The 21,880-nt window shown below is 35.5% G+C and overlaps 1 protein-coding gene across 4 annotated transcripts in view; it reads left to right on the top strand.

Annotated features, from left to right (window-relative positions):
* Positions 1-15,158: 15,158 nt before the first annotated feature.
* Positions 15,159-21,880, top strand: part of HGF (hepatocyte growth factor) — a 68,434-nt gene continuing 61,712 nt past the window's right edge. Inside the window, exons 1-2 of one of the 4 annotated variants that reach the window (XM_023226672.3) lie at positions 15,159-15,385; positions 15,648-15,792. In XM_023226672.3, coding sequence (XP_023082440.1) covers positions 15,248-15,385; positions 15,648-15,792 — 283 coding nt within the window. In that variant the 5' untranslated portion in view covers positions 15,159-15,247. Of the gene's footprint in view, positions 15,386-15,477; positions 15,793-21,880 lie in introns of those variants that run through there. The other 3 variants (XM_023226671.3, XM_023226670.3, XM_023226673.3) reach the window with 3 other exon arrangements.

The raw sequence follows: 21,880 nt of genomic DNA on the forward strand, positions 1-21,880 counted from the left end.
TAATGCTAACTTATTAATTCTACTTTTAGCCTTTCAGTTTTATTCAAAATAAGTAACAAGTTAAGAAAACTATAGTAAAGCATTCTTGCTTTTGGCCCCAAACATCCTTGAAATGCTTATTTAAGTGATGTTTTACATATAAATTTGCATGTGTTTTCATATCAAGTATATATAGTATAATAAATATATAACAATAATAGGAAAAAGTATAGCAACATGAACCACATATGAGCAGTTAAGTGGAATTATCTTTCTTTACATCACAGAACAATATTTGAACTATTATATATGATCATTTTCCTCTGAAATCAGTGGCCCTATTTAGAAATAAATGTAATATTAATGGTAGTTCAATACCTGGAAAAGATTAGCAAGAAGGAAAACAATATGTCTCTTGGAAGAAAATTATAATTACATTTTAATTAATTTCATTTAAATTTTATTTTAGTGAAACTTAATGTATAACTCTGGGGTAATTATGTCCTTAATAGTTTAGTCTCCAAAATCATTTGAGTCTCACCTGTTGTATCTTGAATGCCTTTGCTATTATAATATATTCAATATGAGGCAAAAAATGTTGAGTTTCTTTAGTTTTTGTTGCCAGAATTAAAGCAAAATAAGGAATTTATAAAGAAACTCTATTGTTTTCAGAAGTCATTTTCCTTTGTAATTAGCAACAATCAGTTTAAATTACAGTAACTTATGTAAATTTACATCTTTTGTATTTTCAGGACTAGATCCTATAAACACTTTTAACCACAGTAGCAGAAAATTAGGTTAATTATGAACACATTTAATGGACCACATTAGGGAACCTTTGACATAATTTATGATATTGAAAAAATTATTTTTATTCTTAAATCAAAAATATTGAATCATTACATTTCAAGAAATTTGTCTTTGAAAAGTGTTACCCTGCCAGAAATTCTTAATGAATTAAATATTTAATATTTAAACATCAAAATATTTGGAAATAAAAGGAAATACAATTTTGGGGAATTGACCCTTTAAGAATAATAACACTAAAACTACCAATTATTTTAAGGAATATTTGTGAATTTACTATTATTCTCTGCACATAGCTTGAATATATAAGTGTATATTTGTATGTGTGTACTTATTTTTCATTAATATTTTCTTATTCCTTAAGGGCAAATAAAATTCTAATGAGCATACAAAATAAGGAAATAAATGGTGATTAAAATGCATTTTATTTCTATGAATATTTTGAAAGACTTCTTATCTATTGTTTCATTATTTATTTTGAAGTAACTATGGTTCCCTGTTTTATGCCTAATGTTGGCCAAGCTAGCATAATACAGAGGTGATTAACCAAGTACTACATAAATTCAAGATACAGGTGAAAACAAATTTAAAGTATCAGTGTAGGTGATAGCATCACCTATTTAATGTTTTCATCTTTATCCCTCATTTTCATGACACAGATTTATCTCAGTGAAATTTTTATTATTGCCAAAGTTAACAGAATTCAGGGTGCAGCAAATCTGTTTTAGAAGTTTGTTTAAAAAATGAAATGGTTAGTATATGATAGATAAGTACTAAAGGAACTCATTATTTCACTAGTTAGCTGCAACCTGCTTTGCTCTGCTGCTTGACTTCAAGAGGTTATTTTTCTTACTCATTTTAAACTTCCTTCTGAAACATATTTTTTTGCATAGGCATTCTGCCAGATCTTAATAAATTTAGTGAGGTCTGACAAGTATGTTTATATTTTTGTGAACTATAAAGATCAGGGTTTCCTGGAGTAGATATAAAAAGAGGATAAGGTGTCATTTAGTTAATTTAAAACACATTATTGGACAGTGACTCTTGATCCTATGCTATTATAATTAAATTTTATTCCAGTTGAAAAACAATGATCTTTGTTTTAAATCTGGATAAATTTCTCAAAGGTTTTTTTTTGTGATTTGTGGATACTTTTGTTACTGTTGCTTGAATTTTCATGTTCCAAACAGCTTTCTCTTAATGATTTTTTTCCTAATTACTGTGGATTTCAGTTTTGACAAACAGCTAAAAATTCTATGACCAAATGTTTACCTGTTAATATTACATAATCAAATCATATGTAACTATATGAGCTGACATAACCTTATAAGCGTGAGTTAAAGAACGGATTACATGAGAAAATAACACTTTAAAATTACTGCATTTATGAGGATTTATTATGTGAGAATGGTTTTACTACATCATTTTAATACTGCTATAAAATATATTTATGTACATTTTATATTTTATTGTTCCTAAATATCCACAAAGCACGCAAGAGAAGTTTCACAAGCCTGCCTGAAGAAGTGATACTGAGTGGGCACTGAGAGACCACAGTGAACAAAATGTGGAGAAAGAAAAATTGCATCTGGACAGAAATAGTATGCCTCGCTCCCCAAAGTACCCACCTTAGGGAGTTGTTATGAGGATTAAATGATACGGTGTTATATGGAGTTCTTTCCCAGCTTTGGACATATAACAGCCTGTCAATAGATGGCAGGTTCTGTGTTAAAAGAATTGAATCGAATTGACATTTCTTTGTTTTTTAGCTCATAAATAGAGATAATCAGAGCTCCATTCTGCATGGAGTGGATCATGTTTATCATGTTCTATTCTCTTCTGGACCTGGTGGTTTAAAAGGGCATTTGAACATGACAGCTGAGAAGGAGTATTGAAAGGACTGGAGTAGGGTGCATCCCATGAAGTACTACACATCTTTATGTATTCTAAAGAGAGTAGTCTTATTTTCTTTGGCTCTGGAAAGCAGTATCACAACCAAATGCATGAACATTATAAGGTGGCAGATTTCAGATCAACACGAAGGAGCATTTTCTACATGTACAACGGCTTAGTAATAGAACTGCCAAGAATGATGGTGTATTTCCTGTCTTTGAAGACGCAAGAGAGGGTAAATGACTAGTAGTTGAAGTGCTGTTAGCAGCAATGGGTAAAGCTACAATGTTAGCATCAATAATTTACTTTAATATCAAAAAAACTTGTAACAACTAATAGTGTTCGGAAAAAACTGGAAAGGGATTATAGATCAATGCATGTGGGGGATAGGGCAGTCCTGAATAATGATTGCAACAATTGACTTATGCATGCTGTCAGCTACCGATAGAGAGAAATCAGTTTTATTACTAATGGATAGATTTCTCCCCATTTTCTACATTACATTCAAGTTCAGTTGAGAGGAAAATCTCTATCTTCTTTCCCTCGACTGCTGTGCCTTATTTTTGTCCTTTTTTCTAAAGGATAATAGAATAGGCTCCAGAAACAGAATGTTTGGGTTCCAATCTCAGATTTGCCATATACTAGTGTTTTGGTCACCAAAGATTGTAGTAACTGAGGAAAAAGGAAGAAAAAATAAACTGAGTTCTAGTTACTGAGTCAAAAAAATTACGAGAAATAAAATACAAAGAATGGAAATATAAAATTAACCATAAAAATACACGAAATAACTTTCAATATATATTATATAAAATCTCTAGTGGTTCTACTCAGGTTATTATTGTTAGTCTTATTGGTAGAAGATAATTTCTCCTTTGGGTGGGGAAGCTGTCTCCTATTTCTCTGGATGATTTCATATCTATTAGTACATGGGGCACTCAATGATTATTAATGTCATTTCCCAGCAGGTGCAAGAATTAGAGTGGGTTTTAACACATGATTTATGTACGTAATAAGATATGTAAATACAAGAGTCATCCAAAGTATAGTAAATGAGCTAAAAAGGTAAGAGGGGTGGGAATAAAAATACTTTCAATTTCCCACTTTACACCCATAGGTTCTAGAGGATGTGGCCAGGATTTTTAGCAAAAGTCATCTGTTTGACAAATTTTGTGCAAGTTCTATAACTATTTTTCTGCTTCTTCTTAATAAATTATTTGACAAGTTTCTGTACTGCTACATCAAATTTTTTCAGTTACATTTTGCACAAAAACTTTGGATCTACATCCCAGAGGAGGCTCCGGGAAACCTTAGGGTATCAGATAAACTTGGACTGAAAGAGTGCCAGCCATATAAAAGAGTATCCAACAAGGATAATACTAGTTGTAAAATCCTCCTTCCTAAGGAATCTGAATAGATAAAGGAAAAGACAGTTTTGCCACTTCCCTTTTCAAAGATACAGATCTGTGTCTTTCAAAACAGCACTATTATTTGCTAATCTTCCTGCAAAGTCAAGTGTAATATTTGTGCTTTCTCCTGATTACTTGAATAAACAGCACATTGCAAAATGTTTCTCTCAAAGATCAGTTAATGCATCATTGCACAGGGTAAGGTTAAGATTATCACTGTAACCTAATCAATACAAATAGTTTCCTAAAAAAACAAACCTTCCTTATTATATCAATCATTCAGAGATTTCCTTTAATACTAAGTGCAAAGCATAGAAATAGGTAATTTGGAAAGATACAATGAAATATAAGACTTAATTACTACCTTTAAAGAGTTTACAAAACATTCACAGAAGTAAAACATACTTAGAAGATATTAGGTATTAATTGCTGATATAACAAATTACAAAAAATAAAAAACAAAAAATAACAACAACAACAACAACAACAAATGACTTGGCTTTAAAGCAACACAGCTGTATTCTTTGTTAGTGTACCTCCGAAGTCTGATATGCATCTCACTGGGATAAAATCAAAGTGACAGCAGGGCAGTGTTCACTTCTAGTGGCTCTAGGGTAGAATCTGTTTCTTCAACTTCTTCAGCTTCTAGAGGCTGCCCATATTTCTTATCTTTTGGCCCCTTTCTCCATCTTCAAAATCAGCAACATTGCATTCCTCTGACCCTTATTCAGACAGCACAGCACTCTCTAAGCACAGCTGGGAAAGGTTCTCTGACTTAAAGTAGTCATATGATGGACCTACCTGGATAAACCAAGATAATCTCCCGTCTCAAAGTTCTTAACCTCAACCACATATACAAAGTCCCTTTTGCTATGTAAGATATCACTACTTCTAGGGATTAGGACATGGACATCTTTGGGAAACATTATTCTGCCTACCACAACATATAAAATCACTATGGTATCTTTAGCACTTAGAAAATACTTCATAAACGTTTTTAATCAATGAATAAATAGAAAGATGTATAAAGCAATAAAGATGATACAAGAAAAGGGCTTTTAGGTTTATGGAAATGGACATCTCTTGTACATAAATTCACATGACTTGTTTTTGGCACAGTAATATCTAATTAATATCTAATTTATTTCAAGTCAAAAATTTGAAGATTCTGTTTAGAACTTATAAACTGCTGTTTGAGGTGGTAGGCACACATAGTCCCAGCTTTCTGGAAGCAAAGGCAGGAGGATTGCTTGAGCACAGGAGTTTGCGACTGTAGTGTGCCATGATGGTGGCTGTGAATAGCTACTATACTCCAGCCTGGGTAACATAGCAAGACTCCATCTCTAAAAATAAATGTTTCAAAAAGAACTTAAAAGTATGTACTTATAAATGCATTAATGAATGGTGTTACAATTATAAAAAATAAATTCTAGTGTCAATACATGTTAATATATTGCTCATAAGTTCTGCTATTACAAATCATATACTGTTTAGAATGCCATTTATTAGAGCGTAACACAATCTCAATACAATGCCAATAGGCATGGATCTTGGGTTTTGTCTTAAAATTATATATAAAGATATGTATCAGAGAATGGGAATCTTTGAAAGCTGGAAAAGTAGAAATCTGCTCTCAGTTTCAATTTCTGTTATTGTAAATTGACAGACCTTGAGTCACTTATAAATCTAGCAGTCTAATAAATGATAAACTGACTTAGAGTAATTCACGGTGGTTTTGATGAACAGATTTTACTTATGCATTCTTGTGAGTGTGTGTGTATGTATGCATGTATATGTATGTCTATGTGAAAGAAATTAAATAGTGAATTTACTATTATCTGTTTTTTTTTTTTTTTTTTTTTTTTTTTTTTTTTTTTTTTTTTTTTTTGAGAGAGTGTCTCACTCTATCGTCCAGGTTGGAGTGCAGTGGTGTGATTCATGGCTGACTGCAGCCTCAACCTCCTGAGCTCACACTCCCACCTCAGCCTTCTGAGCAGTCGGGATCACAGATGCGTACCACCACACCTGTCTAATTTTTGTATTTTTGTGTAGAAACGAGGTTTCACCAAGTTGCCCAGGCTGATCTCAAACTCCTGGGCTCAAATAATCCACCCACCTTGGCCTCCCAAAATGCTGGGATTACAGGTATGAGCCACCGTGTCAGCCTTGCAATGTTGTTTGAATGAGAATATCAAATACTTTGAATATATTAGGTGAAAACAATTAAAGCCTACTTAGTGACTGCTAAATATCTTTTGGTAGTCACTAAGATATGCCAGACACTGCCATAGGCTCTAACTCAGAAGGTGGACAATGTATAGTCAATCATGTACTCTATTAATAGAATGAGTGGCTAGCTTGAGTTCTTTTGAAATAGGAGAATTCAGTTAACATTTTATTAATAAAAATGAGAAGCTGAGTCAATAAGAATTTTTTGGACAGGGCATGATGGTATTTATTCTCCTTTTACTGATTTAATGGTACAAAACACAAATGCTTAGTTCCTGGGTGCTATATACCCCTTACGGAACTTCAAGAAAATTATTTTAATGACATTTATCAAGAAATGATGCCAATTCAAAGTTAAGTATGCTCAAAACTTCTTACATTTTAAAATACCAAATTATTTCACTTAAATACAATTTTTTACTAGCAATACTTTATAACATGGAATTCTGTGGTTTCTTCTGTTTCCCTGCATTAGTTAACGCATGGATGCATGCAGCAAAGTTAAATTCATGTTTAATTTCACTTAAAACTTATTGTAAAATATTAACAGATACTTTAGATTAAATAATTGTTAAACACTAAGGCATTTCCTAACATCATTATGCCAAGATCATGCCTTCACTCTGCATTTTAATTGAGGTATTTTCTGTTTGAGATATTAAATGACTCAAGGACTATCTTAAATGTTTCAGTATTAATAAGACTAGTAATAAAATTGTATTGTGTTACTAAATATGTCATCTGTGTTTTGCATGTTTATTCTCTAATCATCACTATAATTCACATGTAAGACATGTAAGTGTAAATAACTGCTACAACTCTTACTATAATCATTTTGCAAATGAATACCATAAAATAATTTATCCAGGTTTTCTCAGTTAGTAAGTGGTATAATTAAGACTTCAACCAGCTGGTCTACACTGTGCTATCTCATTGTGTACGTTAGGAAGAAAATAAATAAATCCCTAACAAGAAATGTTAATTGGTAGGGTATTCAAGCTATATATTGTACAGAAATCCTGAATTACAAATTAAATAAGACACAAAGTTTTTTTGTGATAAGTAATATTTGGGACAATGGCTAAATAACCATAAGATGCACTAGCACTTTGGAGAGGTAAAAGATTGTCTCTTAGGAAAATGACAGAAAAAAACTGTAGAAAAATATTAGTGCACCTTTAAATGTGAGAAATGCTAGGATAAATATATCATTTTGAGGCTGGACAGAGACAGCTGAAAAAGAGAATTCTCTTACTTAACTCTTAAAAGAGAAGGCCATATGTAATCTTTCTTATTCACATAAAAGAAGCAAATAAACTAACCACACAAAAGAGACTTAGAAAACTCTATGAACATTTTTTCTTTTATCAGGGCAAAGCAAACAAGCAGTTTAAGGATAGCTATAATCTGGTGCTCTCCATAGTGGGTGTTCTGCTAAATGTCATCACTTATTCAGTATGCAAGGCATAATTCTGTTTTGGAGTTGCAGCATGAGGACACTAGGCTCATTCTAGAGATGTTTCTCCCTTCTAGTCCCTTCATTCAGGACTAGATTAAAGCATCGGGCAATATACTTCATCTGTCCTTTACACTTACCATTTTCCATAATTTTGCTATATTCATTATTGTGAGTTGTAAAAACATATAATTAAAACAAGATTAAATAAAGAATATAGAAAATTTCAGGAACTATGAATTTGCCTCCTCGCATGCTTTGTTCCATGGCTAGAAAAAGCAATGTTTCTGGTGGATTTGATAGTCCCTTAGCTCTATCAAGTCTCCAGGAGTCCAGTAACTGCAAATCCTCACAAACTTGAAAATGGTAAGAAGTCTGCCAAGAACTCTCCCATTTAGAATGAGGATTCCCAGGCTCATAGTTTAGGAATTTACGTAGAAGCTTCTTAAAAAACTTAAAGCATACTATCTTATTAAGCATAAACTAGATATAAATTCAGTCATTTAAAAAATGTTGCAAGATTAATGTATCATATGGGGCCATGCTATCAATAGCGTTAGCTAAATAACTCTTTAAGTAATTCCTAAGAAGGGCCAATGCACCAGATGACTGGTGTACAGAATAGTATATTATAAAGAAACAAACACTGCCCCCCAACCCTCGGCCTGGTACACACACAAAAAAGCAGTGCTCCACCAGGTGGAGCCTTTTTCTCCCAGGTTTGAAATGTAATTCCTGGTATTGAGTGCCATCTGGTAAGTGGAATTGCCCTCCGATATCCCCAGGACCACAATAAACATGGAACATGTACATATAGTAAAAGGGAAATCTCAATTTTATTACATGGCTTTTAAGATGCAAAATAAATGGATTAAACAGTTACTTTGAAAAGTACCTTATTGTGAATATTCCCATTTTCTTATACTAATGATTTTATCATGGTTGGATTCTAAACTGGGCAAAAAGAAATAGATTCCTCCAATTCATGCATTTTCCTAATATGCCAGTGTCGAATATACCAGGTGTGGAGTGCTTAGGCTTTATAAGTTTGGGGGCACTCCAGATTTAACAAAGCAGCCAACACCTGGAAATACATAAAAGCTGGCCTCTAAGCACAAGGTGATGAGTGTTAGCTAACTAGGCCCCCTGGATTCAAAAACTGGCCCCTCGTGGCTCAGAAAAGAAAACTGAAAATGCAGCATCAGAGTTTAGTTTTAGCTCAGATTTCCTGGTGTTCTCAACACCTATCCTCTCTTTACTCCCAAAAGGCGAAACACAGCTCAAGTCACGACCGTCTTTTCTGTCTGAGAAGAATTTCTTTTAGTATGTATCCTGCTATTGTTTTATAGTCATAGTGAACAATATAAAAATGATGTTTAAGTATATGGCATATTGCTAGAGGAAAAAAAAAAACCCTGCTATTTTTACACACTTGACAATTCCTACCCTGTGATGATGTACTTTAACTGTTACTGTCATTTTCCTGGATGTTGCTTTGTGGTCTCACCACAAATTCTGCAACAGATTTCCTGGGAGTGTGGCAAAGTCATGGGTGAGTGGTTGAGACTATGATTTGACTGAGTAACCATTAGAGTCCTTTTAGTGGTTAATCAATGATGAATTAATAAAAATAAAACCTTTACATTAAGTCTATAATTATAATGTGTACTGAAGTCCTGTAAGTTGCTTTCAATTAGGTCATTTTTATTATGTAACGGACAAAGACTCACCAAATTCCCAGAGACTCTATACTTGACTCTATAGATTGCATCACATTCCTTAGCAGACAGGTGTTTTGTTAGACACAACTATTTTAAAACACTTTTCTTTAACCATTTTCTCTGGACTTGTGTCTGTGGTAAGTGCTTGGCATACTCTCCAAACAAGGAGCTCTCTTCAGTCATTGTTACTTTGTATTCAAAAGACAAAGTAATCAAAATCCTGTTATCCTGGTTCATAATATACTATGCAAACTACTGGTAGAAAGAAAGGGGGATTTCAAACTCAAGTGCCACCAACATACAGATAACATTTTAGTATCTTTTAAAATTATACCTTTAATAGTCATTATCTTGCTTTTCCCATAATCACATTTAGACAACATTTACACCAATCATCTTAGACTACATCAACATTATCTAACATAGCTTTCTGCAATGATGGACATATTCTGTATCTGCATTACCTACTGTGGGAGCCACCAACCACACATATGTGATTACTGAACACAACAGAGGAGGTTTTGTTTTAATTAATTTAATTTTGAATATATATAGGAACATGTGGCTTATAGCTACCGTATTAGACATCACAGGTCTAGGTGTCTGCATGAATGTTGTACCCACTCTTCAATAATTTTGCAAATAGATATGTCATCATGCTTGCTTGTCATATAGATTTTAGTTTCTGTTTCATGTTTAAAGTGGTTTTTGTCTGATTCAAATTGTAATGAATTTTGTAATATTTCCTACACTAAAGGTAGTCAACATATTCAGTGGTGAGGTCTAAAGATAAAAAATGATCAGTTAGAGGGTAGAATCAACAAACAGGAAAAGAATGAGAAGATATGGTCATGTAGGAAAAGCAAGCAATACCAAAGATTACACAAACGCTTCCTTCATAGGTTTGGAAGGTAAGAATTGTATAGAAGTATAGTGGCCACTAAAGAATTCAGCTAAGTAGAATAATCTAATTTTAAAGATAGAAGGAGTGTTGGAAATTTCTTAATCTGGATCTCTTTCAATGTGGCATAGTGTTTGATAGCAGTGATTTGATAACTGGAGAGCTGGTGTCTTCAAATCACATTTCATGAACAATTTAACCTAAACCAAGTCACCATCTCTAAATGTTGATTTCATTACCTGTAAGTCAATGACAATAATAAGATATACCTCTTAGATACACATACTTTTTTTTTTTTTTTCCTAAGGCAAGGTGTAAGGGCAAGTGAGATGATACATATGAAGTGTTTAGTACAGCACCTGACACATAGGGTCCCATTTTGGTGATAGGGAAACTGAGGTATTAGGGCAATAAATTAGCTCCCTCAATTTGTAATTGTTTTAGTAAGTAACTCAGCTGGGATTTGAAAGCAGGCCTATGACTAAGCTGAGCCTATCCAAGTGGTAGCAGAAACAGAATGGCACCTGGCATGTGACAGGCATTTAATAAACAAAATGACAGTTCAAGAACACAAAACGCATTAGTAATCACAAGCATTTAGTAAACAAAATAACCAGTTCAAGAATACAAAACTCATTAGTAATCTGTAGATCATAAGGTCATGTCAGTTTATTCCCCACGTACGAACGAACTCACAAGCATCACTTGTGGAGAAACATGAGCTTAAGACAAAGAAAGATACTGTGTTAAAGCAGCAGCCTTCTAAAAAGCACAGTAATAGAGGCTTTTCCATTAAACCCATCTAGTATCCATGAGATACTAGAAACCTCAATCATAGGACAGATTTAAAATGGTATTATGGGGTAATGAGTATCCATCTAGCATTTCAGTATTTACATAAATTGCAGTATTTAAAGTAATCTCTTTACAAGTTATTTTATTTTATCAAAAACTTTTCAGACACAATTTTTTTGGGGATTTATACAAACTGTTTAATACTTAAGAAGTACCGGCTTATCTTGGAGATACTGCTCATTTCGTTTCCGACCATTGTGATCAAGCAAAAATCGCAATAAAGCAAGTCACATGAATTTGTTTTTTGTTTCCCAGTGCATATAAAAGTTACACAGCAGACTATTAAGTGTGCAATAGCATTATGTTTAAAAATGTCCATACCTTAACTTAAAAATACTTTATGGTTAAAAAATGCTAACGATCATATGAGCCTTCAGTGAGTGGTAATCTTTTTGCTGATGGAGAGTCTTGCTTGATGTTCAGAGTGTTGCTGTGACTTTGGCCTAAGGCTTAAGGGAATATTGCAGTTGGTTTGATCTTCTATCTAGACTTCTTAAATTTTCTGCATATCAGCAATAAGGCTGCTCTGTTCTCTTATCATTTGCGTGTTCACTGGAGTAGCACTTCTAACTTGCTTCAAGAACTTTTCTTTTGCATCCGCAACTCGGGTAACTGTTTGGTGCAAGAGGACTGGCTTTTGACCTAACTCATCTTTCGGCATGCCTTTCCCCAGAAGCTTAATTATTTCTACCTTTTGATTTCAAGGAAGAGACATGTAACTCTTCATTTCACTCGAACGCTTAGAGGTCATTGCAGGGCTATCAATTGGCCTAATTTCAATAACGTTGTGTTTTAGGAAATAGAGAGGCCTGAGGGTTGGGAGAGAGATGGGTGAACAGCTGGTCAGTGGAGTAGTCAGAATACACACATTAATGGATTAAGTTTGGGTTGTGGTTTGTGGTGCCCAAAGCAATAACAGCAGTAACATCAAAGATCACTGATCACAGATCATCATGTAAAATAATAATGAACTACTTGAAATATTGCAAGAATTACCAAAATGTGACACGGAGACACAAAGTGAGCAGACGCTGTGGGAAAAACGGCACCAACAGACTTGCTCAATTCGAGGACACCACAAAACTTCAATTTGTAAAAAACACGTTATCTGTGAAGTACAATAAAGTGAAGAGCAATAAAATGATGTATGACTATGTAAGGCAATCAGTAGATGATGGGAAAAAAACAGTGTATGATGTAGAAAGAACAAAGAGAATGTGTTATCAAAATAGACTAAACTAATAGCATAATTAGAATTTCATTTGAATATTTCTTTGTAGTTTTGCGAGATTTAAAATTGTGTATTGATTTATTTTATAAATTATTATGGAGCACCTCCTATATATCCAGTCTTAGACTTATTTTGGTGATTATACTCCAGAACATAGGTGATTCTTCTCCTCCTGGGGTTAAAGAAAATGTATACCATCCTATGGAGTATGACTAATATGAATCTCACACTTGAATATTACTTTGGGATCTTATGCAAGTTATTTAAGAATAAAAATAACTTACCTATGTTTCCTCAACTATAAAATGAGAATTTTAATAATCTTAAACTTATTGTAAGGATTAAATAATTTTCAATGGTATGTAATACGATGCTTAGCATACATTAAGAGCTCACTGCATATCAGCAACCATTTCAGTAAAGAAAGACCAAATAATTTTTGTCAAAAAGAAATACAAATAAATTATATAGGTTTTTAGTTGTATTTATCACATTTAATATGACAGTAAAAAAAAGTCGTGTAAATGTGTGACCTAATAAATACGTTTATTCAGTTTTCTAATGTCCTGAACTCCTTATCCCAGATGGATTTTGCTCCTAACTTATAACAATAATTTACAACCCTGACTCTAGTTTTTCCTGAGAGAAAAAAATAAATAGAAACACTGTTCTTTTTCTCTCCTTACCTACAGGAATTTACTTACAGAAAAAATCTAGCTTCTTTTAAAAACAGCCTTAATCCCTTGTTGGGCCAAGGGAAAACTTTTCCATTACTCACTGAAGTTTTGCTAAAAAAAATTACTGACAAGGGGCAGATCAATAGGAGAAAAAGGAATACACATTCATTTGATCATAATTTTACACAACACGAGAGCCTTTAGAACAAAGACCCAAAGTTACAAAAGAAATTGTCCATTTTTATGCTTAGGTTCAACAAAGTGTGGGCAGGTGTGGAGAAATACAACTGGACAAAAGGAATGTGATCTCATGCTAACAAACTGAGTGGGAATGCCTGGCAAGGTGAGATTCTTCCTGGTATATCTGTGCAGCACTTACTCCTTCTGGGTATGGGGCAGGACCTTCTCTGGAATGGCGTCTTATGAGCTACGATCAAACAAGGTAGGTCAGATAATGTCTTTACGGCCAGATTTCACACAGAAAGTTGAGGTGTTAGAGTGATATGTTTAGGTTTTATGACTGGTTTGGGAAAAAGGGTTCTGGTTTCTAGGAGCCACCTTGGGAAAGAGGGATTCTAATTTCTATGGCTCGCCTTTGGGGAGAATGAAGGGCCAGAGACTGGAGGGCAAGAGAAAGTCAGAGAGAGCTGCTTCTGAGGTCTTCACTTGGGGTATCATTTTTTCTGAGCCCCTACACCCTAATAAAGCACAAGAGATGCAGTGGAGCAATTCAGGGTCATGGTCAGGCAATACATTGAACTGAGTTTTCCCAAAAGGCCTAATGAACAGTAAAAAGAAAGTAAAATGGATCCTGGGGACACCAGAGAGAGGTTGACAAATGATTTTTAAGTAAGGAGAAAATGATAAAAGAGAAAGATTAGCAATAGAAATGGGTCATATAAAATAGATCCCTCAAAAGGAATTCGCTTAATCCCTAGCTTCTCTAGATATCCCACAACCTCAGGGACTTATCAGGCAGGTCCTTATTCCCTGAAAGTGGGGGTAGGGGAGCTGGAGGACAAATGAAGGTGGTATGTGGAGGGAAGGCTGTTCTGTGGATGAGTTTAATTCAGCCCCACAATTACTTCTGTACAGCTACACACTGCTCTAGACATTCCCACATTCGGCCTGCTTTCTCTTCCTCTGTGGATAGGCGCACTGTTCTCTACTAATATCCATCTCAGAGAGACACAGGGGCAACTCTCCCTCAGCATCCATTAGAAATAAAGCAGGCTCTGGCTTAAATTTACTAGAGCATCCACCTCTGGGTGCAAAGACTAAATCTCTGAATCAAGTGAGCGGTCTGTGCAATGACCTCACAAAGATTTGATACCTAGCAGTCCCTCCATCCCCGTACAAGCTCCTCATGCTTCCACTGACACTTTGGGAAGCTGGCTGACGTGTACAGGCGGATGAAGCTGGAAAAGAGAGGCATATTCAACACTCATGAATTCAAACAGCTTGAGGGATTTCCGGTGAAAGTCAGTCCTAGCCAGTGCACACGTATGTACACACCAACATGTGTGAATGTGTTGTGTGCACACGTGTGCCTGTACAAGCACACATGGCATATTTACTTGTCAGGGACAGGCTGTGGACAATGACTATTTCTTGGACTTTGTCTTAAAAAGTCAGCTCAGACAAGTTTATTTTGTATACTTTGGGAAAATGTGTGGTATTTCGTGAGTTTAGCACAGTTTGTGGAAAAAACAAACAAAAAAAACTGTTTTCTCTGAGCATGAGGCAGGGGTTCCTTTTGCATCCGACAATCTGCGTGCTTTTGTTTTGCTTGCTTATTTTGGCCCCACAATACCACACCCTTTTCTTACCTAACCTCTTTCTACCTGGGCTGGACTTGCCTGGGCTCTCCTCCCTGACCCCTCTCTCTCCTCTCCCAGGTCTCTAAACCCCTAGAGAACCTGTGTCAGTGTTTTGAATCCCTCAATTGCTCTAGCAGGAAAACTGGACAGATTAGGAGCTGGGGCACATTTGGCTGAAAGACAGCTCTTCGCTTTCTTCTTATGCTGCTTCCCCTTCCTCTTTTCCCAAATAGATACATAAACACATGTATTTTCCTGTTTAAATTGAGCGAATGGTCCTCTGCCTGTGCCTTGATTTAGCTATTGGGCTCAGCCTTGCTCCTCCCTTCCTTACTCGGATAGGAGCCACTGGGATCTGGAGCTCCAGCTTCCAAATTGAAGCTGGCCTCAGGCCAGGTGACCTTTTCTTTGTAAGTTTCTTTCCTAAGCGTGGGGTTGGGGGGAGGCGGGGAATGGGGGAGTGCAGGGATCTGTTTGGTGGTGTTGAAGTGGGGGGGCGAGTGAGGAAAGGAGGGGGCTGGAAGAGAGTAAAGGGCTGTTGTTAAACAGTTTCTTACCGTAAGAGGGAGTTCAGACCTAGATCTTTCCAGTTAATCACACAACAAACTTAGCTCATCGCAATAAAAAGCAGCTCAGAGCCGACTGGCTCTTTTAGGCACTGACTCCGAACAGGATTCTTTCACCCAGGCATCTCCTCCAGAGGGATCCGCCAGCCCGTCCAGCAGCACCATGTGGGTGACCAAACTCCTGCCAGCCCTGCTGCTGCAGCATGTCCTCCTGCATCTCCTCCTGCTCCCCATCGCCATCCCCTATGCAGGTTAGTTTCCTTCTTCTTCTTCTTTATTATTATCAGTATTTAAGTCTCCTGCTAACCTTCCCTATTCCTTTTAACACCCTCTTTTTATCCTATTCCTAGCATCCTTTCTGAACTCAGTATGTAGTATAAGTTTCTAAAAGCTCTCATTATGCTTGCTTTTGACATTCTTTTGTTGTTGTTGTTGTTTGTTTGAATAGCATTTAAAATGATAATTAACTTTCCCTCAACTCCCCTCCACCCCCAACCCAAGCCCTGTCCCACTTAGCCTAATAGTTGTGGATTATGGGATAGGGAGGAAGTGCTAATACTGGCTGAATTTGGCTGTTTTGGACTAGTTTAAAGCTAAAGAGAGGGTCTGGTCTGAAGAGGCAAGAGTGATGGTCAGTCCAGCAGGAAGTCATCTTTTTCCAGAGAAAAATTTTTCATAATAATCCACTATTCCACATCACCTAGTCAACACTTGGGGCCAAATTACAACTTTGTACAGGTTTTCATTTTCAGGAGGCAGAATAAACTGATTATTTGCATATCATAAAAATGAAAGAGAAAGCCTCTTTTTGAAGATCTTATCCTTTCTGGGTGCAGATGTCTGCCCTTTGGAAACTGCAGTGCATGAAGACTTTGATTAAAGCTGCAGAATTGCCCCTCTCTGTCTCCCACTTTCTCCCTTGGGTTTGCCAGCTGGGGAGGAGTCGCTTGAAAGTTCATATTGCCTGGAGGTTTAGAGATCTCATTTGCTGCTTTGGGAAGTTTCTCTTGTTATCAGGGCAAGAGGAAACATCTGTATTTTGTTGTATTATCATTGTAGAGGCTGAAGTGCCAACGGGAGAAGGCAGTGAATATCAAGGGTGGGCACAGGGGAATAAAAGAGTGGAACAAATGCCCAGATGGAGACATGGCCTTTTTACAATATAAAAAAGGAAACTGGCTGTATCTTTTGAGATGTTAAATATGAAATTTATCAGGCCTCGGATCTAGTTTTTGATATGGTACAAGGGTTGAAAACCTCAAGAATTTGCTAAATGAAAAGGAAAATCATTCAATCCTCCTGGTTTTCTTTTATTTTGTGAAGTGGCCCTTTTGGAAAATGACGCTGTTTGGAAGGGTCACTTTGAAAGCGTTTAGGTAAGATTTCTGAAGAAGTTAAAAAGAAGTGAGTTCAAATCAAGCAGGTTATCATGCTTGAGATGTGTCATGTTAAAATTGCTTCACAGGGTCGGGTGCAGTGGCTCACACCTATAATCCCAGCACTTTGGGAGGCTGAGGCGAGCGGATCATGAGGTCAGGAGATCAAGACCATCCTGGCTAACACGGTGAAACCCTGTCTCTACTAAAAATACAAAAAACTAGCCAGGTGTGGTAGCGGGCGCCTGTAGTCCCAGCTACTCAGGAGACTGAGGCAGGAGAATTGCTTGAACCTGGGAGGTGGAGGTTGCAGTGAGCCAAGATTGTGCCATGCACTCCAGCCTGGGCAACAGAGTGAGACTCCATCTCAAGATGAAGAAGAAGAAAAAAAAAAAAAAGTTTCACAGACTTTTTTTTGCTGGTTTACGGGATTTTGAGCTTAAATTGAAATAATGGCTAATATTTTGAGGGTTTTCATTTTTAAAGATTAAAATGTCACTGTTCTGAAGTAGAATCTGGTTACCTGAATTCATCTGTGCGAATGCAAGGGGAACACAGTGTGGAAAACCCAAACAGTAGATCATCCATAGGCAGTTTCTATTTGTTTTTGGCATGCATTATGAACTTTTGGCAGGAGACATACATTTATAATTATATTTCACTTTGCCTAATGTAGAAATGACTGTGTTTCCTGAGTACAGGCAGAATGCAGCCCAAGAGTGCTGGCAGGCAAGGAGAGTCCAGTTGGGAATTACAAATATGCTGTGAATAATTCCTGAAGTGGATAATTCTAAAATTGTCATCAAAGGAGGGTCCGCCTTTGTTTAGGTGGCCAGTTTATTTTGATAGTTTTTTAAATAACCTTTAAAATAAAAAACATGGGTAGCCTCTTAAACACATAAAAGTTTGTTCTTTTTTAAAAGTCATTTAGTATTGACTATTTAGAGGTTTCTTTTGTTGTTGTTACTAGCTTTCATTATAATTATTTATTCTATGAATTTATATTTGTACATATTGTAAAATAACACATTGTTAGGAAAGAAGTATATACTGTAAGTTGACAACCAGTTATCAACAGAAGACATTATGGAGATACTTTTTATAAAAGCTTCTTAAGAAATATTCAATATAAAGGGCCCAAGCCATCTTTGTAGGAGTTAGCCTATTTAGAATTACCCTCTATTCACTCCCACCTACATGGGAAACAAATATCCAATCCTCTGTAATAAAAGAAGCATTAAATGAGCACCTAATGTTCAAGAGTATGTGTGGGATGTAAAGATGAACAAATGAGAAAGGAACTTAAATTTGTTGAGCAACTGATATGAACCAAGTAGTAAAGTACATCTTACTTAACTCTAATAAGATTGACACTATTGGACTCATTTTGCCTGAGGAAACTGAGGTTCAAAGACCTCAGTTATCTTATTTTTTGTGAGTTAAGGGACAGAGCTCAGGTTCCTACCCAAATCTATATGAATGAACTACGTCGTGTTTTTTTTTTTTTTCTTTTTTCATTTATATTGAAGCCAGCAGCAGTGAAATCAACTGAAACTTAATTTTAAAAAATCATTTGACTGAGTGATATATTAAAAAAAAAAAAAACCGGGTTAGAAATACTTTGTACTATGGTTGTGAATTCATTTCTAGCATAGAGAATCAAACCAGGTTAAGGGGTCATATGGTACTAAAGTCAACATGAAAAGATGGATGGTAGAATAGTCAGTACCTTAGCACAGGAACACAAGTGGCCCAAAGTACAGAGGTTCATAAGTATAGGGAATGTCCCAGGAAGGACCCCACACAGCAACTGAAGGCAAGCATTTGAGGCAGAAGTACTGGGCATGTAATGCGGAATATTGTCTGTGAGTGGGAAAGTAAGATGAGGTAGAATGGATAGGACTGAATGTCATGCTCAACCATGTGGTCTTTAAAATGAACGTCTGGGAGCAGCTGAAAGTTTTTTTGTTGAAGAGATACTTGATGGAAGGTGTTCTTCAGTGTGGTTGCTTCAGTTCCTGTGTGGAAGGAAAGTTGTAGGCACAAACAGACTGTGAAGGTGGAGGCCAGGATTAGGCTTCTAGAAGAATGAAGCCTTAAATAAGAACTGGAAAGAAGGAGAAGGAAGAAAATACCTAGGGAGGCCCCTCAAATCACACTGAACATCACTTCATTTTGTAAATCCCCTTGGAAGAGATGATGCTGCAGCTTCTCAAACACCAGCATTTGATTTACGTCTGACACAGTCTCTGTCTTCTTGGTATCTTTATTTGTGATATTGTTGCCTTCTCTAAATAAGGGGAGATGACTGCCAATTTGCAAAAATCCATGTCTTAGATAATAATGAAAATTTAGATTTCTATTTGAAATTCTTGGCTTTGGAGAGTTTACAATCTCCAGTCCCAACCATTCCCTTCCATTAATTATTTGTGTACTTTCATCTTAACATCTTGCCACTTCAAACTGTTAATCACTAATCATGTGGATAGGTTTCTCAGAATATGTGGAGCCAGATTCCTGCTTCTTTCCACACCCTGCAAATCCTTTCCTTGCATGATTTTCCTTTGAAGTAAATGGTTAGTCCACACAGAGAAGAAAATATATGAGGTACTGAGAGAAATGAGTGTGAGGTGCTGGGACTAGAGGGAGAAATGTGTCTTTCTTCAAGCACCTTGATACATTTGACCCTACTTTCTGTGTGTAGGTTTTCACTAGGATCCTAATGATTTCAGCTCTAAAACAGGGACTTTAGGTTCTTCAGGAAATATAGCTTCCAGAATGTTTTACCATACTGGGAGAAGAGGAAAAAGGAGTTGTAATTTAAAGCACAGGAAAGCATGATAAATTTGTAGTGATCTCTCACCCTTTGATTTCATTTCATTATTTTGTTTATAAACTTCAGCTAACAGTCACGCACAAAAAATAGTAGGGACAAATCTGATCCAAAGATATTTTTGAGTTTCTTCCCAAATTAAGCTTGGCTTTTAACTGTTTTCAGTAAAACAAGCATCAGTTGTTAATACATATGGAAGAGAAAGTTGAAACTATTTTCAGCAAAGGAATTTTATTTTCAGATGCTGTTTTTGAATGACTTCTGTTTTGAATTTTTCTTTTATTGAATAAGGAATTAATTTTATAGATGTGTGGATTACATGATGTACAATTAGCTCCAACTTCATATTTTTTAGTAATTAGTTACTGGCTTAGTATAAATGACTTAATTAAAAGGGAAAGTTTCTACGTCATGAGAACAAAATAATGAGAAGAGAATTCTGGTGTCTGGTTCTGATTGCCCCTGATAGCTTTGTAGCCCCAGACAAGCTTTTCACTTCTATTTATTATCTAGTAAAGGGAAATAATAGATTTATTTGTTTTTCAAAATGCTTTTTGATCTTTAGATGAAAGGTAGTGATTGGAAAATTTGTCAGCAAGCAAGGGTAGACTGTTTTTATGAGGTACAACAAAACATTAACACATTTCAGTAGGACAACTGAGGAGATTCAGAATTAAATACAATCAACAATTCCACGGAGACCTCCGCTCTCCAGAATCTTCTTCATGGCTTGCCTTCATTTTGCGTGGCATTGAGAAAACAAACCAGAACATTGACCAGAGATTTTGTTTCATTTGATAGATTAAAATACATCACACATTTAATGTTTGTCTTAGACTTTTTGATTTTATGCTTTTCCTTCACACTTAGACATGTATACTAAATACATTATACATCAGGCCAACTTCAATTTTATATTTTTAGTTAATATAATTATACACACATTTGAGAAATATGTGTACAAAACTCTTCTATTTTGGTGAACAGTTGTTTCATAGATTTTCATCCATTGACTATCATTTATTTCTAAGAAACATTCAGATTTATACAGGAAATTATTTAACTATTATGCTATGAAGCATTTCAAAGCACCTTAGAAATAGGGTGATAAGGTCAAAGGAAAGAGAAACTCTTAATGGAAAAACTTATCTCCTATTAACATGGTTCTGTGACAGAAACCAAAATTTGAAATGAATTATGCCTTCTTTGCTTGGAAGAATAACAGTTCCTTCTTCATGCCAGAGATTAAAGGATAAAATTTCAAAAACAAAACTAAAACTTTGCATATCTATAACATTTAAAAAATCCAAATTGATTTTCAAACATTTACTTAAGGTTATCAAGTTAACATAACTTTTATATTTTAGATTGAGAAATTGGGGTGTTAACATTTCAGGTAATTAAAGTCATTTGGCAAGTCAATAAGATTACCAGTGTTATACAAGGCATTTGGTCCATGCTCAATAAATAACATGTTGATAGAATTTTTGGTTAATTTCATTTTCATGTTAAAATGTCTTATAAACTGTATGTGTTGTACCATAGCCATTCTATCCTGTAAGGCAAATAAAAATTAAAAATGAAAGCATCATTGCAGAATTAGTATTATCTTTTTGAGACTGCTTTGGAGTTTTACAGAGATTCAGAAATTTAGAGGACCTCATGTTTTCTCTAATTTATTGCAGCCTTCAAATTAGGATGGACACTGATTAGTAGCATCTGCTCATCTCATAAACCAACTGGAGCCAGTGGTTCCTGAAAAACTTAGAGTATGAGGGCATTTTTGGTACCTCACTCTGCTAGGTGTATTTCCAAATTTTGTGCACACAAATTTTTACTCTCCTTTTTGACACATTTCAACACAGATGCAGATCAGGAATGTATTTCCTGCTCTACTATCCACATTTCTTCTCTACTGCTAGCTCTAAACCAAATCTTCAGGAAAATGCTACATGCCGTATTTCCATTACAATCTTAGCAATTCTTAGATACAGATGGCATGGTCAGTGGTTCAGAGTGGTGGTTTTTAAGCCAGCCTGCTGGGTTTCCAATCTGAGATATTCTAAGCGGTCAGTTAATTTTTTTCTGTGTCTTGGTTTCTTTGACTGAAAAATGAATGTATCCTTACCA

Source organism: Piliocolobus tephrosceles, chromosome 8 (genome assembly GCF_002776525.5).
Source record: "Piliocolobus tephrosceles isolate RC106 chromosome 8, ASM277652v3, whole genome shotgun sequence".
Lineage (NCBI taxonomy): Eukaryota > Metazoa > Chordata > Mammalia > Primates > Cercopithecidae > Piliocolobus > Piliocolobus tephrosceles.